This window comes from Macaca nemestrina, chromosome 1 (genome assembly GCF_043159975.1).
Source record: "Macaca nemestrina isolate mMacNem1 chromosome 1, mMacNem.hap1, whole genome shotgun sequence".
Taxonomy (NCBI): Eukaryota; Metazoa; Chordata; class Mammalia; order Primates; family Cercopithecidae; genus Macaca; species Macaca nemestrina.
The window spans coordinates 203,000,249-203,019,544 of record NC_092125.1 but is presented as its reverse complement, the minus strand read 5'-3'; the positions used below and the strand labels follow the sequence as shown (position 1 = coordinate 203,019,544).

The 19,296-nt window shown below is 39.3% G+C and overlaps 1 protein-coding gene and 1 non-coding gene across 26 annotated transcripts in view; both read right to left on the bottom strand.

The window, feature by feature from the left end:
* The window catches only part of LOC105494601 (pumilio RNA binding family member 1), a 136,820-nt gene that overhangs the window by 22,500 nt on the left and 95,024 nt on the right, over positions 1-19,296 (bottom strand). For 19 of the 25 annotated variants that reach the window (XM_024796808.2, XM_024796821.2, XM_024796807.2 and 16 more), the window contains 5 exons: positions 15,127-15,265; positions 13,930-14,073; positions 12,745-13,041; positions 11,442-11,678; positions 349-616 (listed from right to left, as the gene is read on the bottom strand). In XM_024796808.2, coding sequence (XP_024652576.1) covers positions 349-616; positions 11,442-11,678; positions 12,745-13,041; positions 13,930-14,073; positions 15,127-15,265 — 1,085 coding nt within the window. The remainder of the gene's footprint in view (positions 1-348; positions 617-11,441; positions 11,679-12,744; positions 13,042-13,929; positions 14,074-15,126; positions 15,266-19,296) is intronic. The other 6 variants (XM_024796819.2, XM_024796820.2, XM_024796830.2 and 3 more) reach the window with 2 other exon arrangements.
* On the bottom strand, positions 14,937-15,009 carry LOC112429039 (small nucleolar RNA SNORD103/SNORD85). The gene has a single exon (XR_003021177.1). It is a non-coding gene; the product is annotated as a small nucleolar RNA SNORD103/SNORD85 (small nucleolar RNA).

Here is a 19,296-nt window from a genome sequence, read left to right as displayed (position 1 = left end):
GTTTCTTCTCTCATCTCTACGTAGACTGTCACTTCTACAGAGTGGAACAACAAAGAAAGGTGGTAGAGCTGTCTTACTCCTAAGCACCCTAGATCAAACTTGTATTTGAATAGCATCTCTTCGAGAGCAAAAGATTCTTCATAATGTTTAAAGCAGCCAAAGTATATGTACGTCTTTGTTTTCATGTTTGTTTCTTAAATCCCTATGAAATAATGTGATGCAAACTAAGAGGCATGCTTTTAAAAAAATTACTATATGGCATTTTATTTCAGTAGATACCCATCTGAGCCAAGACAGTTAAGGCATTAAAATTTTGGTTACCTTAAAGTGCCAAAGTCAAGTACTCACCTGGACCCATGCTGGTCTTGGGAAAATTCCATTATATGTCCAGCAATCTCCCGCAGTTGTAAATTGGGGTACCGGTTGTTTCGAAAATCTTCCAAAAGCCTGCTCCTGCCAGAAGGCATGACATCAGACATTCCATATCGCAAACGAGAGGAAGAGAAAAGAGTGCTGCTCGGGCTGAAGAGGCTGGAGGCGCTGCTTGCACTGCGGTACTTGGCTTCAGCGCCTGGAGCAGCAGAGATGTATCTTCCACTGCCGTTCGTGAGTCCTCCTGTTGGTTACAGAGCAGGAGAACTTAAGACCATTCTTAAGAAACTTCATTCAAGAGAGGAAAAAGCATTCCCACACCCGAAAGCCTGCACCATTTCTGATTTCTTCAATGCTGTTGTTTTTGTGTTAAGACAATTCTATTAGCGTCATGACTTTCGTAGGTCAACTCAGCAACCTGGAAGGAAACTTCTGCACAAAGATTGAGATGGGAATGCTTTTACCGTTGATGGCAGACTGCTAGTAAGACTGCAGCAATAGTTAGCATGGCCCCTAGTAATGAAATGAGGGAGAAATATGCCAACCAGGTGAACCCAGCACCTGAGTACCAGCAATAAAAACTCAGAAAATGCAAAACACACTCAGACTTGAGTGGTTTTCCATTCTGAGATCTGTGGAGATGCCTTTCATTCTTGAATAACCCCCATTTCCATCTGAAACCCACTCTAAAAAATCAGGCACCCAGATTGGTCTGTTTTATACAGAGCACCCCGTGAAAAAGCTTTCTTTGAAGGAATGATTTTGCCACTAAATAGAAGTGTGAAAATCACTAAGACATTCCAGGCCATGAATGAGACATAATGAGTAGAAGATAGCAGATACCTTAAAAACGAAAAATTTTCGAGTTGTCATTACAAATGGACAGCTCTTAACAATTTCTATTGTGACACAGCCTGAAATGACCGTAGTTTCAACAACCTTCATGCCATTGAAAATGCTGTTTTGACGGGTGACAAGAGAATAATTGCGAATCTCTAGACAGATAAAATAAACATATGACCAAAAGGCATATCAAAACATACAACAGGCCAGGTGCAGTGGCTGATGTCCATAACCCCAACACTTTGGGAGGTCGAGGCAGGAGGATAGCTTGAGCCTAAGAGTTCGAGACCAGCCTGGACAACAGAGAGAGAACCCATCTCTAAAAAAATAAAAATAAATAAAAAATTAGCTGGGTGTGGTGATGCACACCTGTAGTCCTAACTACTTGGGATGTTGAGTTAGGAAGATCACCTGCGCCCAGCAGGTCGAGGCTGCAGTAAGCCATGATCGCACCACTCCATTTCAATCTGGAAAACAGCGCAAGATCTTGTCTCCAAAAAAACAAGTATAGCAGCATGATAAATTACGAGTACTTTTAAATAACAGGCCGGGCACGGTGGCTCACACCTGTAATCCCAGCACTTTGGGAGGCTGAGGTGGGCGGATCATGAGGTTGGGAGATCAAGACCACCCTGGCTAACATGGTGAAACCCCGCCTCTACTAAAAAATACAAAAAAAAAATAATTAGCTGTGCATGGTGGGGGGCGCCTGTAGTCCCAGCTACTTGGGAGACTAAGGCAGGAGAAAGGTGAACCTGGGAGGCAGAGCTTGCAGTGAGCTGAGATTGTGCCACTGCACTCCAGCCTGGGCGACAGAGCAAGACTCCGTCTTAAAAAAAAAAAAAAAACAAAAAAAAACAAAAAAAAACACACAGTTCTTATTTTATTATTATTATTTTTTTAATTTTGATTGCAACAGAAAAAAGATGTCAAGCCTTTCTGGGGTTGTTTCCCCCACCTCCTTTTAAACAAAAAGGCCAAAGTAGGTAAGAAATATTACATAAACCACAAAAAGTTTAGATGAATAACAATTAAAAATCCACGAGAAAAGTCATCCAACATTAACTACTTCTCAGCTCTTCACAAGTTTTAATAAATGTCTGGTTTGGGGTTTAATGGTAGCCACAAAAAGATACCCAGGCTGGACTTCACAGAATTCCAGGGCCCAGCTTCAAAAGTCTGGGTCTCAATCAAAGTGATGAAACCACCAAAAGAAAATGGCTCAATGTTGAAATCTGTAAAATATTTACTGAGGATTTGTCCTAAGCCCAATTCTATGTTAGAAGGTTTTCCATATACACTTTCTTTGGAATTCTCACTGGCATTTTGGAAAAGGAGTTTGTAACTCCCATTTAAGTAACAGAAAATTAAGCCCAGAGAGATGAAATGTTCATCCAAAGATATAAAACCCAAAATTGTCATGGCCAGAATTCAGAACAGGGCTCTTAACTCCAGGGTCAGGGTCCTTTTGGGGTCTGAAATTCATTTTCGGACTCAGTTTCATCAAGTTTTCTTGTTCTACAGAACGTTCTTGTCAAATTCCACAGTATTTCTGAATTCAAATGAAAAGTGATTTTTTTTTTAAAAGGAAAGTAAGTCAGGAGATTAATATGAACAGAAAACAGCAGTCATAAGACTGTTCTTTTATTTATTTATTTATTTTTGAGACGGAGTCTTGCTCTGTCGCCCAGGCTGGAGTGCAATGGTGCCATCTCGGCTCACTGCAATCTCCACCTCCCAGGTTGAAGCAATTCTCCCACCTCAGCCTTCCAAGTAGCTGGGACTACAGGTGTGCGCCACCACACCCAGCTAATTTTTGTATTTTTAGTAGAGATGGTGTTTCACTGTGTTGGCCAGACAGATCCTGAACTCCTGACCTCAAGAGATCTGCCCATCTCAGCTTCCCAAAGTGCTGGGATTACAGGCATGAGCCCACAGCACCCAGCCAAGAGACTGTTCTTTATTCCATTTCAGAAACAATTCTGTCTCACCTGTCTGAGGCTGGGGAGAAATGGGCAAAGAGGTGGTAACAGGGTAGGTTGGCAGGTATGGGGAAAGTGTGGCAACAGCAACATGCCAAAGAAGAAGGGATGGGGCGAACACGGGGCGAACACACAATGTTTTGAAAACAATTTAAAGGGATTTTAAGAAGCTGGTCACTGACCGAAATGGAAGGTAAATTATAAAGGAGCCAGGTCCTTGGTAATGATGTTTAATGATGAGACAAACCAACCCTGAACACTGCCCTACCACTATACTTCCAGTTATATAAGCCAATAAACGCACTTATTGTTTAAGCCACTCTGTTGGATGTTCTGTTATTTCTGGCAAAAACATAATGACTAATCCACACAAACGACTAGACTGAATAACAGTTCATATGCATACAAAAATGGTTAATACATTTACTGTGAGGTTTTGATTTTTGCCTCTTACCTCCTTAGATGTCAGACAAGTATATACTACAAGGACATTCATGCACACACACATACACACAGTTTTTATTACTAAGAAATATAGACATCTCTGAAGAGAAATTTTCCCAGGTACTAAATTATAAATGGCAAACTGACAGTTCACAGACATATTTTGTTTGAGCCAAGTAGTACTTCTTTCAACATCAAGCCAATGCTTAAATTTTTGCTCTAAATTGTAATTATCTTGTTTTTGAAAAAAATGTGTGACAAATAGTAAATATTTGACCATTGGTAAGTATTTGTTGACTGAATCTCATTTAGATAGCGAATGTGCATAAATCTGCTTTCTGATGCACAATAGTCTGAATACCAACATGTATTTGCACCCAAACCACTATAGCTCTGGGGGTTTCGGTGCAACACTCTGGAAGTGTTTAAATTTGCAACTGTTTTAAAAGAAACATTTCTCATAAGGCTTCAAAGGGACAGTGGTGGATTTCATAGGTCTGTGTCCTATGACAACTTTCCACAGACAGTAAGGGCTTAAATGTTTTATTTAAATTAATAAGCCCTTCAGTTATTTTGCATAATTGTATATAAGGGATTTCCGCCAGCAGCCATGTAGTATGTCATGCCCTTGCTACGTGGAATGTTCTCATTTACTTGCTTTTTGTACTCACAGATCTAATAGATGCCTAATGGGCAAAGCCCTGCCTTCCCACGTTTAAAGAAAAATTCCCATGGTCCCCAATATCTAGTTCTGTGTTTAATACAACCAGAAGCAACAATGTTCATCAAAATGTGTTTTAAAAATAAGCTCTCTCCAATTCATTCTCCAACACAACACCAAGGTAGCCCTAAATTAAATAACCATGAAGACTGATCATCTAAGTGCATGATTAATAAGGAGTCCAAAATACGTTAATTGTCACATAGTTAGTTTTACAGCTGATAAGTCTCCTTCAGAGAACCAAGTGAGAAATCACAAAATAACCATTTTAATTCAGAATGGGGAAATACCTAAACACATACATGACTACTGGTTACTGACCAGTAACTTAGAAACTTCTCCTTCATTTCAAGCAAGGACAGATAAAGGTATTTTGCGTTTGAGCTGTGCTTTTCCTAAAAAACTAAAAGGCACATAAAACTCTGAAGATAAAGAACAGAAAGAATACATTTTAAGAGGATGATAATTCTATCATGATAATAAAACTAAATGCTTTTTAGTTTAGAACTAAATTTCAGTTATAAATGCTTTGATTCTTTTGCCCTGGACAGCTTATGAACTTTTGAGCTCCTTTTTACTATTATATATTTCATTTCTGAAGTAATGAACAATCATAACACTTTCTTCCCGGGCAAATGAAAAGCCTGGGTATTGTCAACAAAAACTACCTGCTACCTCTTGATGTTTAAGAGTTTTTAAATGATACAGCCTGGGGATTGTGCAGAAAACTATAAGCATGGAGAAGCATTCTAAGAAATGAGGAGTGAGAAAGGGTGGAGTAGGATAAGGAGATCTATGGGTAGGCAGGGCGTGAAACCGCTACAGTCAGTCTTTGGGGACACTCTTATCCACATCCCTTACTTTTTTCTCTTTGAGATGGGAAGCAGAATTTACCAGAGACGGATGTTTCCGTTATAAGTGAGAGTTTAAGGTTTTCTATGTAAACCACATATAAACCACAAATGAGAGTTACAGATCTAGTTAAGAAAATTCATATTTATTAACTATGATTAATAATTACAAAAATAATACTGTTAAATTGAGACATGCAACACATAATTAGGTCAAATAAAATAAATAATTGCAACATCTGTCTTGTTCAGGGTCACAACATATTTTATATGTGCACATTCATGGGTACATATGCATGTATGGGGGAGATGGAAGAGGAAGATTGAGAGAGATTTCACTTATTAAAATAGTGCATTTTATGCTAACAAATTTGGCAGTTTAGATGAAACGGACAAATTCCTAGAAAGTCACAAATTACCAAAACTGACTCAAGAAGAAATAAAAATCTGAACCTATAAGACCTATAAGAGGTAAAGAAATGGGGTAAGTAAAAATCTTACTACAAATAAATGTCCAGGTTAAGACTGCCTTACCTAGTCAAGTTTATCAAATGTCTAAAGAAATAATGCGGATACTCCACAAACTCTTCTAGAAAATAGAGGGGGATGCTACACTTCGAAGTTCATGCTATGAGGTCAATATCACCCTGACACCAAGCCACAACAAATACCTCACGAGAAAGAAAAACACACATCCTTCATTAATACAGATTCAAAAATTCTCAACAAAAATACAAACACACCGAACTGAACATGACCAAAGTAAGAGGTATATATGGAATGCAGGGTTGGATTAACATCTGAAAATCAATTAATGTAACATACCACATTCACAGAATACAGGATAAAAGCCACAAGATCGTCAAATACAGAAAGAACAGCCAGGCAAGGTGGCGCACGCCTGTAATCCCAGCACTTTGGGAGGCCAAAGCGGGCAGATCAAGAGGTCAAGAGATCGAGACCATCCTAGCCAACACGGTGAAACCCTGTCTCTACTAAAAATACAAAAAATTAGCCCGGCATGGTGACAGGCGCCTGTAGTCCCAGCTACTTGGGACGCTGAGGCAGGAGAATGGCATGAACCTGGGAAGCGGGGGTTGCAGTGAGCTGAGATTGCACCACTGCACTCCAGCCTGGGCGACAGAGCAAGATTCCATCTCAAAAAAAAAAAAAAAAGGCAGAAAAAACACTTGACAAAAACTAAAACCCATTCACAACAAAAACTCACAACAAACTTAGGCTAGAAGGAAACTTTCTCAACCTAATAAAGGGCATCTACTAAAAACCAACTGTTTTAGATTATGCTTAATGTATTAGATTATGCTTAATGGTAAAAGATAAAATGCTTTACCCCCAGCTCCCGCCAGGTTCAGGAACAGGCCGGGCACGGTGGCTCAAGCCTGTAATCCCAGCACTTCGGGAGGCCAAGACGGGCGGATCACGAGGTCAGGAGATCAAGACCATCCTGGCTAACATGGTGAAACCCCGTCTCTACTAAAAGAAATACAAAAAAACTAGCTGAGCGTGGTGGCGGGCACCTGTAGTCCCAGCTACTCAGGAGGCTGAGGCAGGAGAATGGCGTAAACCCGGGAGGCGGAGCTTGCCGTGAGCTGAGATCCGGCCACTGCACTCCAGCCTGGGCGACAAAGTGAGACTCCATCTCAAAAAAAAAAAAAAAAAAAAAAGATCAGGAACAAGGGAAGGATGTGTGCTCTTACTTCTTCCATTTAACACTGTCCAGGTCGAGCACCCTTTATCCAAAATACTTGGGACCAGAAGTGTTTCAGACTTTAAAGTCTTTCAGATTTTGGAATACTTGCATTATATTTACCAGCTGAGCATCCTAATATGAGAATCAAAAATTCTAGAGCATTTCCTTTGAGCTTTGTTGACTTTCAACAAAGACTTTGTTGACACTTCAAAAACTCAGCATTTCAGAATTTTGATTTGGGATTTTCAACCTGTACTGGAGGTTCTACACAGCGCAATCAGACAAGAAAAAGAAACGTAATCCAGATTGGAAAATGGCTTTTATTCTTAGATGATATAATCTTATATGTAGAAAATCCTACAGATTCCACCCAAAAACCATTAGAACTAATAATAAATGACTACAGCGAGGCCGCAGTATATAAGATCAACATACAAAAACCAATTGTATTTCTATAAGCAAGCAACAGTCGATCGAAAGATAAAACCAGAACACAATTCTATTTATAATAGCATCAAAAATATATGCAATTAGGAATAAATTTAACAGAAACAGTGCAAGACCTGTACACCAAAATTACGAAGGAAAATGGTGCTAGGACAACTAGAAATGCATGTGCAAAAAGATGAACCCTGACCTGACACCCAAAATTAACTCAAAATGGATCAGACTTATATTTAAGAGATAAAACAATAAATTTTTTTTAGAGCAAAACATGAGAAAATATTCCCCCAAGAGTTTGAGTTAGGCAAAGATTTCTTCGATACTATTTCAAAACCAAGATAAATTGAACCCCATCAAAATAAAAAACTACTGCATTTTAAAAGACAACATTTTAAAAATGAAAAAAAGGGACCAGCCTGGCCAACATGGTTAAACCTCATCTCTACTAAAAATAAAAAATTAGCTGGGCATGGTGGCACGTGCCTGCATTCCCAGCTACACAGGAGACTGAGGCAAGAGAATCTCTTGAACCGGGAGGCAGAAGTTGGAGTGAGCCAAGATCATGCCACTGCATTCCAACCTGGGCCACAGAGTGAAACTCATCTCAAAAAAATAAATAAAATAAAATAAAGAAAAAAAGGAGCCAGGAACAGTAGCTCACACCTGTAATCCTAGTGCTTTCAGAGGCCAAGGCAAGAGGATCACTGGAGGCCCAGAGTTCAAGACACCCTGACCAACAAAGCAAGACTTAGTTTCTACAAAAAAACATTATTTTAATTAGCCAGGTGTGGTGGTGTGTGCTTATAGTACCAGCTACTTGGGATGCTGGAGTGGAAAGATCCTTTGAGCCCAAGAGTTTGAGGTTACAGTGGGCTATGATAGCACCACTGCATTCCAGTCTGGGCAACAGAGCAAGACCCTGTCTCAAACAATAAAAACGGGGTGGGGAATAGAACTCAAAAAGGTTTGTTTTTAGTCTGAACTTTAAACAATCAGTAATGAAAAACCACGCCACTCAGTGATTTTTAAATAAATAATAGGAAAAATTACTAAACAGGTCACTGATTTTGTTAGATGATACTAACACATATCTGCCTACTGGGACAAAGTGTAAGAATGACAAGATGGGGAAAAGATCCACAAGAGATACAGGCTGGTATGCGCATTCAAACACTAGCTTTGTGGTTGGTATCATTAAGCAACATTCATTAAGACATGCTGAGTTTTAAGGGGTGAAGAGTTCTTTTGAGTATTCAACACAATGAATATAAAATGCTTAGTATGGCGGCTCGTCACTGCTGATGGCTGGTGGCAGCAGTGAAGCAGTATTAACCACAGAAGCTATATTAGGTGTGGGCCAAAAAGAAATGTTAAGTTTCTTATACTAAAACGTCTTTAAGGCCTCTTTATGGAGATCGTTAGAAACCAAGTAGCACACCTCTATTTTCTCAAGGAAACAGACTGAGCGGAGGCAAAGCTGTACTAATTGAGACAAAGAGTTCCTCAGGAATGGCATATATGAAACATGTACTACACACAACACAAGTCTAATGCAAATGTACACAAAGAAACTGCGTAAACAAGGTGAATGTTTCCAAGGAGAAGTTACGTTAAACATAAAACTAGGAAGGCAACAAGTCATTTGACAAGAAATAACTCACACTAATAGTTATTTCCTTCTTCAAAGGGAAAACATGAATTAAGAGGTAGTATTACATTAAATTGCTGATACTTTAGAAAGGAAAGGTATTATGCATGAAAGTAACACTTCCGGCTCCATTTCCACGGACCAAGGAACCACAGCTTTTTATTTGATTTTATCTTAACTTATTTTGAAACAGGGTCTTACTCTGTTGCTCAGGCTGGAGTGCAGTGGCATGATCTCAGCTCACTGCAGCCTGTCTCCCAGGTTCAAGCAATTCTTCCACCTCAGCCTCCCAAGTAGGTAGGACTACAGGCACGCACCACCATGCCTGGCTAATTTTTGTATTTTTTGGTAGAGGTGGGGTTTCACTATGTTGGCCAGGCTGGTCTTGAACTCCTGACCTCAAGTGATCTATCTTGGCCTCCCAAAGTGCTGGGCTTACAGATGTGAGCCACCGTGCCCGGCCCATTTATTTTTATAAAGTTTTATTAGAAGATAGCTACATATTCACTCATTTACATTTTGTCTGTGGTTGCCTTCCAACAGCAGAGTAGAATATTCACTACAGACACCATCTGGCCTATAAAACCTAAAACATTTACTATCTGGCTCTTTATGAAAAAAATTTTAGCAGGTTCAGGTTGTTTAGTACATAGTATGGGATGACATAGTTTACCTGTTTTTAAACCAAGAAATTAAGATATATATTTCTGGATTTGATAATGGACTGGTTCAAGATACTCTGAGTATATCATGTGACAGGATATACACTGAAACTGCATGCTTTGGAGTCAAATATGCTTGATTCTAAACCTGTTCAAATCCAAGATGATCTAGGCTAGGCAAGATATTTAAGTCCTCAGACACGAAATAATACCTATACCTTCCAGGGTTGTATGTACAGGACCCAAAACCATTAACACCAGCAGGTAAATGCCAGGTCAATTAACATTGGTTCCTTCCTTCTAGCCATATATCAAACTGGGAGTCTGACACTCCTCTCCAGATTTTGCATTAACCCCCAGTCTTTAAAGCCAGGCATTGTGTCACTAGGAAACACTGTTGGGGAATGTACCCCATCGCCTGTCTACTTATTATGGACCTACTAATCAGGAAAGTCACAGTAACTTTTATAAAGTGATGTTCATATATAACCTGAGAAAATGAGTTCTACAACTACAGTTCTTACTGTATAAAACTTCAGGATACGCACACACATGCCAATGTGTATATATAAACATAGTTTTGACTTGAAACTCGCCTCTTTCAAACTCAAAGTTGTCACTCGTAGGTCTAGAATAATAAGTCTATTACGCTACCCACTTCAGACTTCTCTTGAATCCTATAAATCACTTTCTAGTCTGCCTATCCAAACGAAGGTATCCTGTTTGTTTTTAGTCAGTTCTCACTTCTGAGTCCATGAAGCCATTTAATCTCGCTGGTTAAAAACAGAATCTTCTTGGTAAAGTGGCCACACATGCTGATTTGCCCACGACAGTCCTGATTTAGGCCTATCATTACCAAGTAATTATTCATAGCACCCTCTTCCATTCACAAGAGTGTTATGGTTAGCATGATACATTATATGGTGACTCTACATCTAGGACTCAATTTTCCCCATCTAGCAAATAAATCAGTACTTCAAACTTAATACATAACTGTGGGAGAGAAGTATGCACCATGTTTGAGATAAGAAAATATCTCCCGTGTCCTGAAAGATTTAGAGATTTGCCACCCCCCCAAAAAAAAAAAAAAAAAAAAAGTAATATAATTTTCTTTTCATTCTTATAGCCTGCTGCTTGGGATCCTCTTTTTCTTTCCCTATTTTCTAGACTCTAGATGGTAATATTTTAAAATCCCATGCATTAAAACAACCTAAATATTTAACAGGGAAATATACATTTCCTCATTAGCATACTGTATAATTTGAGAGTTTATATTTACAAATATTTTAAAATATGGCAAAATTTTAAAAATCAAATGCTTTTTGTGAAAAAGCAAGATATTTTATGTACATATAGCAGAGGGGAAACTTTGAAAAGAAATAAGGCAAAATATTAATTGTGGTGGTATTACAGGTGGTGATACTAGGTGATTAAATTCTGTCTCTGTGTTTCCTAGCTTCACTGAAATGAACCTGTGTTTATATTGTTTACATGGAAATACTCTCACAGGTAGCCAAAGAATAAAATGTTCATACTAAAGCTAACTGAATATACAGGGAATGTACCCAACTATAGTAAAGCCAAAACTGCTACACTATCTATAGGTACAGCCTGAATAACATGAGGTATTTACGGAAGGCACAGAATACCCAGGACACTTCTAGTATAAAGGGACTGTCCTTTGCTTATGCAAAGTTCTTGTAATGTCATCGGTGGCAAGAGAGTTCTAGAGTTCAAGGTGGTGTTAGAGTAATGGTTCTTACCCAGGTTTAAGCTTGAAGAGGATCCATGTGAAGAGAGGGAAGGAGGTGGTGTCTGTGAATGTCCTGGTCCCTGACTAGGGAGAGGCATGCCCACGGGTCCAGGAGAGGAGGAAAAGCTAAGGCCGTTATAAAAACTGTGTCCAATGGGGGTCAAGCTGCTCGATGTCCTCTTATAAAGGTCACTGCTGCCAGTCAGGGAGTCACGGCGGGAGCCACTGCCAGTGTTGGAGTTTGCAACTAAAATGGAATTAAAACAATGCAGATAAGAACAGGCCTGTTCTTCGAAGAACAAGCCCAGTGACCTGTTCCTAACACTTTGATCCAGACTCCTTACCACCGCAAATTTGTCAGCAGAGACAGCCTAACTGTTAATGTAGCAGTACTAGGGGCAGATAAGTAATAAAGAGGACATGGCTCAGGTTAACATGACCATCAAACGTATGCCAAATTTACCTTCCTATGGGGTGTTGTATATTATAGGATAAGGGAGGGTTAAAAAGCTCTGACGGCCACATGAGCTATGGAAAAGGTGGAAGAAAATGGACTAGAAGAATGCCTTTCATCAATTGAACAGGTTCAAGTAGAAAAATGGGATACAGAAAAAAGATTTGTAAATGGGCTACTGCCCCACTACACAAGACTTCTATATTGAAAGCCTGTTTTCTCAGTGGGTTCAATCTAGAGTCAACGCTGCCCTCAATTCCAATTAAGATAATTTCTTTCACACATGCCCTTCTATTTAGGGATCACTTTTGTTTTTTATAATCTCTGCAATTATCCCATTATTCACCATACTACACTCCTGCTTTTTTCATCACAACATTAAAAATATCTTGGTCTAATATCCTTCCTCCTAATTTTCCACACGTCTACCTTATATTCTACTCAGAAGACTGAAGAAAACTTGTAACTCTTTAAGGCCTGCAGGCCAAGAACTCAGCTCAGTCTCAATTGTAGAGTATTTCAGCTCTGCTATCTTTAGTAAGTCCTCCTCCCTCAGTTTTTGATATCAATTTCTATAGTTCCCTCCATATTTTTCCCAATTATAGCAAAAATCTTCCCTAGATTTCAAATCCCTGGAAGAAACTGATTAAGTAAGTAGCCACATGAGCATGGATCGAAATAGGTCCCATCTGTATAACTTGATTTCAATAGTCTATCATCTCACAGATTATGTGGGATGGCTGGATTCCCACAAGGCTTGGTCCAGATCTGCCTGTGGTTCCATGCATTGCCAGTATTCCAGAAGGATTGTAAAAATAATTAAAATTCAGTCTTAAGAGCATATCAGTCTAATTTCTACCTGCTGTTCCAAACCCTCCAAGGGCGGATCCCAGGGTGGCGCCGAGAGAACTGCTACTTCCGAATCCCAAGGATGTGTTGGCAGGCTGGGCAGAGCCCTGGGAGAAGAGGGAGCTGCTCTGTGAATTGCTGTTCAGAGAGTTGTTGCCGTAGAAAGAACTGGATGCCAGGTTGTTATTGGGCTGCTGCTGAGGCTGGGGCTGAGGCTGCTGTGTTCCTAAAGGGCGAAATGGTCCATTTGTTGTTCCAGCAAGACCACCAGCTGCTCCATTTGCTGAAGCTGCGGCTGCTGCAACAGCTATGAAGAAGAAAGCAAACCGTTTGGCTATGAAAGGGACTGGCCACATTTCCAAACTACATTTTTATCTTTTTTCAGAAAACCTTTTAATGCTGCCTATCTTTTCAAAACAGACACAAACCATACAAATCTGTCTTTGATCCCTTCATATGAAGCTGCTATTTTCTGTTTCTACTTTCAATTTGAACTCAAAATACCACTAGAAGAAGTTCACTATGCTGGTAGCTTTAAAGAGACTACAGATTAAAAGGGGTATAAACATCCAACATATCCATCAAATACAATTACTTCCTAAAATCTTAAATTCCATAAATATCTATGTTGAGGGTTTCTTCTAGAACCATGTAATGCATATACATCCTTCAAGTTCCTATTTTAGCACACTGCTGTCTTCTAGATGTTCCTGTTATTGTTCCTAATTAAAAAAAACAAAACAAAACATATAAACACTTAAAGTAAAAAACTATTACTCCTCCCAACAAAATGTATTATTCTGTCACTTCTCACTACTGTTTCCCACTTCCTCCATTCCTGCCCCTATGGCAAAAAACAACCCCTCCTCTAAAATTATCTTAAAATAATGACTTGGATTTCTGTGAAATCAGCCTTGGATTTCTGCCAACAAAGCCATTTTGTGTGAGTAATGCAACTTCTATGTTCTCAGTGGAACCAGACTTTGCTTCTAACCAGCTGGCACATGCCACCCCTCCCAACAAAAAGGAGAATCCACCAAGGTCACTTATTGCTTCTGATCTCTTTTTAAAACATTACAGGGTAAAACTGATATACTGAGAATTGCCAAAAGTGTATTTCAACATACTTTAAGAATATCACTATCAGTCGCCACTTTTAGATCTCTGGCAGGAGTCCACTCAGATGTGCGCTCACCTGCTTGTGCAGCTGAGGAACTAATGATGACTGGGGCAGGAGCTACAAGTCGAACAGGAGCTCCAAGACCATTTCTCGCACCTGCATTCACTACAAGGGCACCAGTTTGGTCATAGTAAGCAGCAGGAGCCAACACCGGATAACCTACGAATATCAAACCAACAGAGAAATGTGTATGTTAAACAAACAAGTATCTCCTGGGCACCAACATATTGTCAATAATCATAAACTCAGCTTTGGGGTTGAATTGACCTAGATTTATATACTGGTTCCATCACTTAAATAGTTGAATAAACAAATAAAAGAGGCTACAAATGATTATAAAAATCATAGTACTTTCATACTACATAATAATCTAAGAACAAATATCCCGCAAAATAGCAGGAAAAACCTAGACAGGCTTTAAATAACATGATCTTTCAATATTATGTGAAATAGAATCTCCACATCCCAGTTTAAGCCATATGAAAAACTGCAGGTGACTTCCTAAGAACACACAAAGGCTTAGCAACTAAAAAACAAATGAAACAGGTTAAAGTTATTTATTGAATTCATAAATGGCTCAGTTAAATTGGCTATGCTCTATGATCAGTAAAGGTCCATAAAAATACGCTGACATCTCTCAAAGACTTGTTTCATATGTAGAACATGAAACTACATTTAATCCCATGCAAAGCACCAAACCCAGCTGACAGTGAACCAAAAACAACATATATTCAAGATATGTCTATATAAACACATATCTCAGAGGTAGGCAGCTAAAAAGAACCCCTACTACTGGTTTAAGAGAAACCTTAAAAATGTAAGAGATGACCCTATCAAGGTGTACCAGAAATTTCTCGCTAATCATGTTGTTCAAAAACATCAACATAAAGACTAAGCCTTGTAAACTAGCTTGGCCACTCCCTCTACCACTAATTCTGAGACAGAAAACAGATAACCCACCAAGGAAAAAACCACATATTCCAAGCTGCATGGACATTTAGATACCTCCAACATGACTTAAGACTGGCTCAGAACAATGCTCTCATCAGTGAACTATAGTCTAAGTGAGGGCAAGTGTATATCATCCTTGCCAGTCCCCAAATCATGACAAGCCTAAGCAAGGTGAAAGCACTGCTCATTCCCCTCTGTAATCACCTCAAACGTGCAGCCTTTTTCCCTGCCAAAGTATTAGGAATAACAATGCAGCCGCACCTGGCATGCCTGCTGCCAGACCTTGTCCAAATGCAAGGGCAGAATTCACTGCTGCAGCTGCCACAAGGGGATCTGTTTGCTGTCCCTGCTGGTTCTGGTTTGGGGTCAAAGGACGTTGGCTGGCTCCTCCACGGAGAACCTGGGAAGGGAAGACAGAAATAACCACTTTCTTTTCATTGGAGAAGACCTACCATATGCTCAGGTTGGAACAACTTTTAAAACTTAATTGTAAAACATTTTCCCTATAATGGTTTTTATATGTCACAGCTGTTAGGGTATAAATTCAATTAATAACATTTCATATAGTGGAATTTCAGTCTACCATTCTTACTTTAAACACATTACCTTTATAAGCAGCAAAAAGCACAAAAAAGTGATTCATTCATTCAAACATTTTATCTCATCTGCCTCATAAAGTTCTTGTGATAATTAAGTTAAAAGATGAATTTGAAACATCTGGCATCAGCAAGTGGTAATGTTATCAAATATTTAATGCCTACGAAGTGGCAAATGGGCAAGTGAGACAGAGCAATCAACAAGACCGACAAAGCCCCTGTCCTTATGGAGCTTTTATTTTAATGAATGAGATAGACAATAAACCATACTATATAATGTCAGTGCTCTGACAAAAAGTGGGTGAAGAAAAAAAAATGTAACAGGCCAGTCATGGTGGCTCACGCCTGTAACCCTAGGACTTTGGGAGGCCAAGGCAGGTGGATCACCGGAGGTCAGGAGTTCGAGACCAGTCTGGCCAATATGGCAAAGCCCCGTCTCTACTAAAAATACAAAAATTAGCCAGGCGTGGTGGCAGGCGCCTATAATCCCAACTACTGGAGAGGCTGATGCAGGAGAATCACTTGAACCTGGGAGGCGGAGGTTGCAGTGAGCTGAGATCAAGCCACTTCGCTCTAGCCTGGGGGAAAGAGCAAAACTCTATCTCAAAAAACAAAAAAAGAAAAAAAGAGTATTAATGGTGGGGGGAAGGGGTTCCAGACAGGATGAACAGGGGTAATTTACCCACATATTTAAAGTTAACTAAGTCTCACATGCACACAAAAGATGGAATGAGAATATTTCCTCTTTAACGCTAATCTATTTATTAAGGTCCACATGGCCCCAAATGAGTTCACCAGATTCGATTTGGTAGGGCTCTCACCTGACTATTTCTATTTCCCTCTCACAAATTCCACAAACATACGCATTAGTCAAGTTCAGTGCAGAATACCAGTTATGCCACTGTGATAAAGGATCTACCTTTTTGGGGCGAGGGTTGGGGCAGGGAAGAGACAGGGCCATGCTCTGCTGCTCAGGCTGGAGTGCAGTGTGACACGGTCTCAGCTCACAGTAGCTCACAGTAACCTCTGCCTCCCAGGCTCAAGGGATGCTCCCACCTCTCCTGAGTAGCTGGTACTACAGGTGTGCACCACCACACCTAGCTAATTTTTCTATTTTTTTGTAGAGACAGGGTCTCACCATATTGTTCAGACTAATCTCTAACTCCTGGGTGCAAGCAATCCACCTGCCTTGGCCTCCCAAAGTGTTGAGATTACAAGTGTGAAGCCACTGAGCCCAGTCAAAGATCTACTTTTTATTAATAAAACATAGACATCAAAATGCTAGCAATCATTATTATTCTGAATGATGTGAAGAATCTATCTCACAAGATCTACACACTCCAGAAAGCAAAAATGCAAAACCCACAAACCAAGGCTAAAATTACTAAAGTTCCTAACAATGTGTTTTGCCATATTGTCAAGTGCACAGTTCTTATCAGACCACTTTCAATTTCACTGTGTTATTTATAAAAGTTAGACATATGGTCAAGAAAATGGGTGCAAATTATTATTGGTACCATTGGTATAAAAAAAAAAAAAAAAGTAAAAAGAGAAACAACACTAATAACCAATTAAATATTTGTTAAGTGGGTATAAGGTGACCAACACTGTCCACACTGGCAAGAAGAGACGGATGGACACTTAATTTGCCCAATCTTTTACTTCTATATCAGTAATAAGTAAGAATTAACAAATGATCTTGCAGATTTGCTGGAAATATCTGAAATAATGTCTTTAAGCCACACTGATACCTAGGAGATAATCAATAACCAATAGCAAATCACTATTATCAAGATATTATATAATTTGTTTCTGACCTAAAGAACCTAACCAACTTTATAAGAGACAGTGTGTTTCAAGCTACATAGATAGAAGAGTCTGGGGACTGTACAGGTGAGTTTTGCCAAATACTTAGAATTTACATACCCAGTAACTCAAAAGAGATCTCACTCTAGGATAAGTAATAGCAAGCACAGAAATACGGCAAATGTTAATAGTTCAAAATTGCTGAAGATTTTAAAAAACAATGAAAGCACTGCTTTCATAGAATATAAAGAAGTAGGTTTATGTTTGATTAGGTGTTCTTTGAAAGGACAGGAGTGATGGAGTGGACAAGGTACCTAAAGAAAGAAGTAGTCTAAGACTATTGATGAGTCTTGTAATAAGGAAAACAGTGTTAGCTTTTTGTTCACTCTCTAGAAATCTGTCCAGTACCCCTAACTATACATAAAAGTCCTTCAGTTACCTGCCAATATTCATATATTTTCATTTCATCAATAGCTGTCAAATCGATGATTTTATGGAAACAAAATGTACAGTTTCACAAGTAACGTTTTAAAGTCTAACAAAATCTACAAAATGACTGAATTTATAAAAACTATCCTAGAACAGTTAGCTTGCCTAGAATGCAACATATACTTTCTGATAAAATACAAGGCCAACAGCAAAGTTTAAAAAGAACCTCTCATTTTAATTACTATGACAAGGCAGTTTACCAAGAAAATCATATTTTCGAAACAATGGCTGCTAATTAAAAACTAATGCTAAAAACTTCTCCTTAGTAGGGTTTGACAGAACCTGAAGGTCCTCACAGAAAACTGAAAAGTTAATGATTATTATGTCCATTTTATAACAAAAATATATGCATTTAGAGAACCCACCCAACTTGCCCTAGTTGTAGCTAGTTAACGATAGAAGAAGCACAAGATCTCAGATTTTCTTTAAGTCAAGACATCACAATATGGTCAGGAAACAAGTTATCAAGACATGGGCTTATATTCAAATCTTAACAACTTTGTACTTGTGTGACTCTGGGCACACAAATTATATTTCTTCAATCGGTTTCCTCTCAATTATGAAATTCTATTTCATAAAACGAGAAGTTGTACATCTATCATAATTAGTAAGAGAAACAGAAATTACATGTAGAACACTTAATTCTGCACAGAAAGCTTTCAATTAACAGCAGTTATTAGTATTATTCTTGTTCACTGTATTAGAGCTAATTTTAAAACATGGTAATTACTTTAGTCTTCCAAATGTATAATAATTTGGCAGCCATTTAAACAAAAAGATGATCACACAAAGAAATACAGACTTATCCACAAAAAGCAGTTATTAAGAAATTTATTTGCTAGGTGCCGTGGCTCACACTTGTAATCCCAGCACTCTGGGAGGCCAACACTTAAGGTCAGGAGTTTGATATCAGCCTGGACAACATGGTAAAACCCCGTCACTACTAAAAATACAAAAACTAGCCAGGTGTGGTGGCACGTGCCTGTAATCCCAGATACTAGGGAGGTTGAGGCAGGAGAATCACTTAAACCTGGGAGGCAGAGGTTGCAGTGAGCAAACATGGCACTACTGCACTCCAGCTTGGATGACAGAGGAAGATTACGTCTCAAAAAAAAAAAAAAGAAAGAAAGAAAGAAACTTATTTAATAGGCCAGGCACAGTGACTCGTGCCTGTAATCCCAGCACTTTGAGAGGCCGAGGCGGGTGGATCACTGAAGGTCAGGAGTTCGAGACCAGCCTGGCCAACATGGTGAAATCCCATCTCTACTAAAATACAAAAATTAGCCAGGTGTGGCAGCACACACCTCTAATCCCAGCTACTCAGGAGGCTGAGGCAGGAGAATCACGTGAACCCAGAAGGCGGAGGTTGCGGTGAGCTGAGAGCTCAGCGCACTCCAGCCTGGGCAATAGAACTAGACTCCATCTGAAAAAAAATAAAACAAAAAAAGAAATGTGGCCAGGCGTGGTGGCTCATGCCTGTAATCCCAGCACTCCGGGAGGCTAAGACGGGTAGTCACCTGAGGTCAGGAGTTCGAGACCA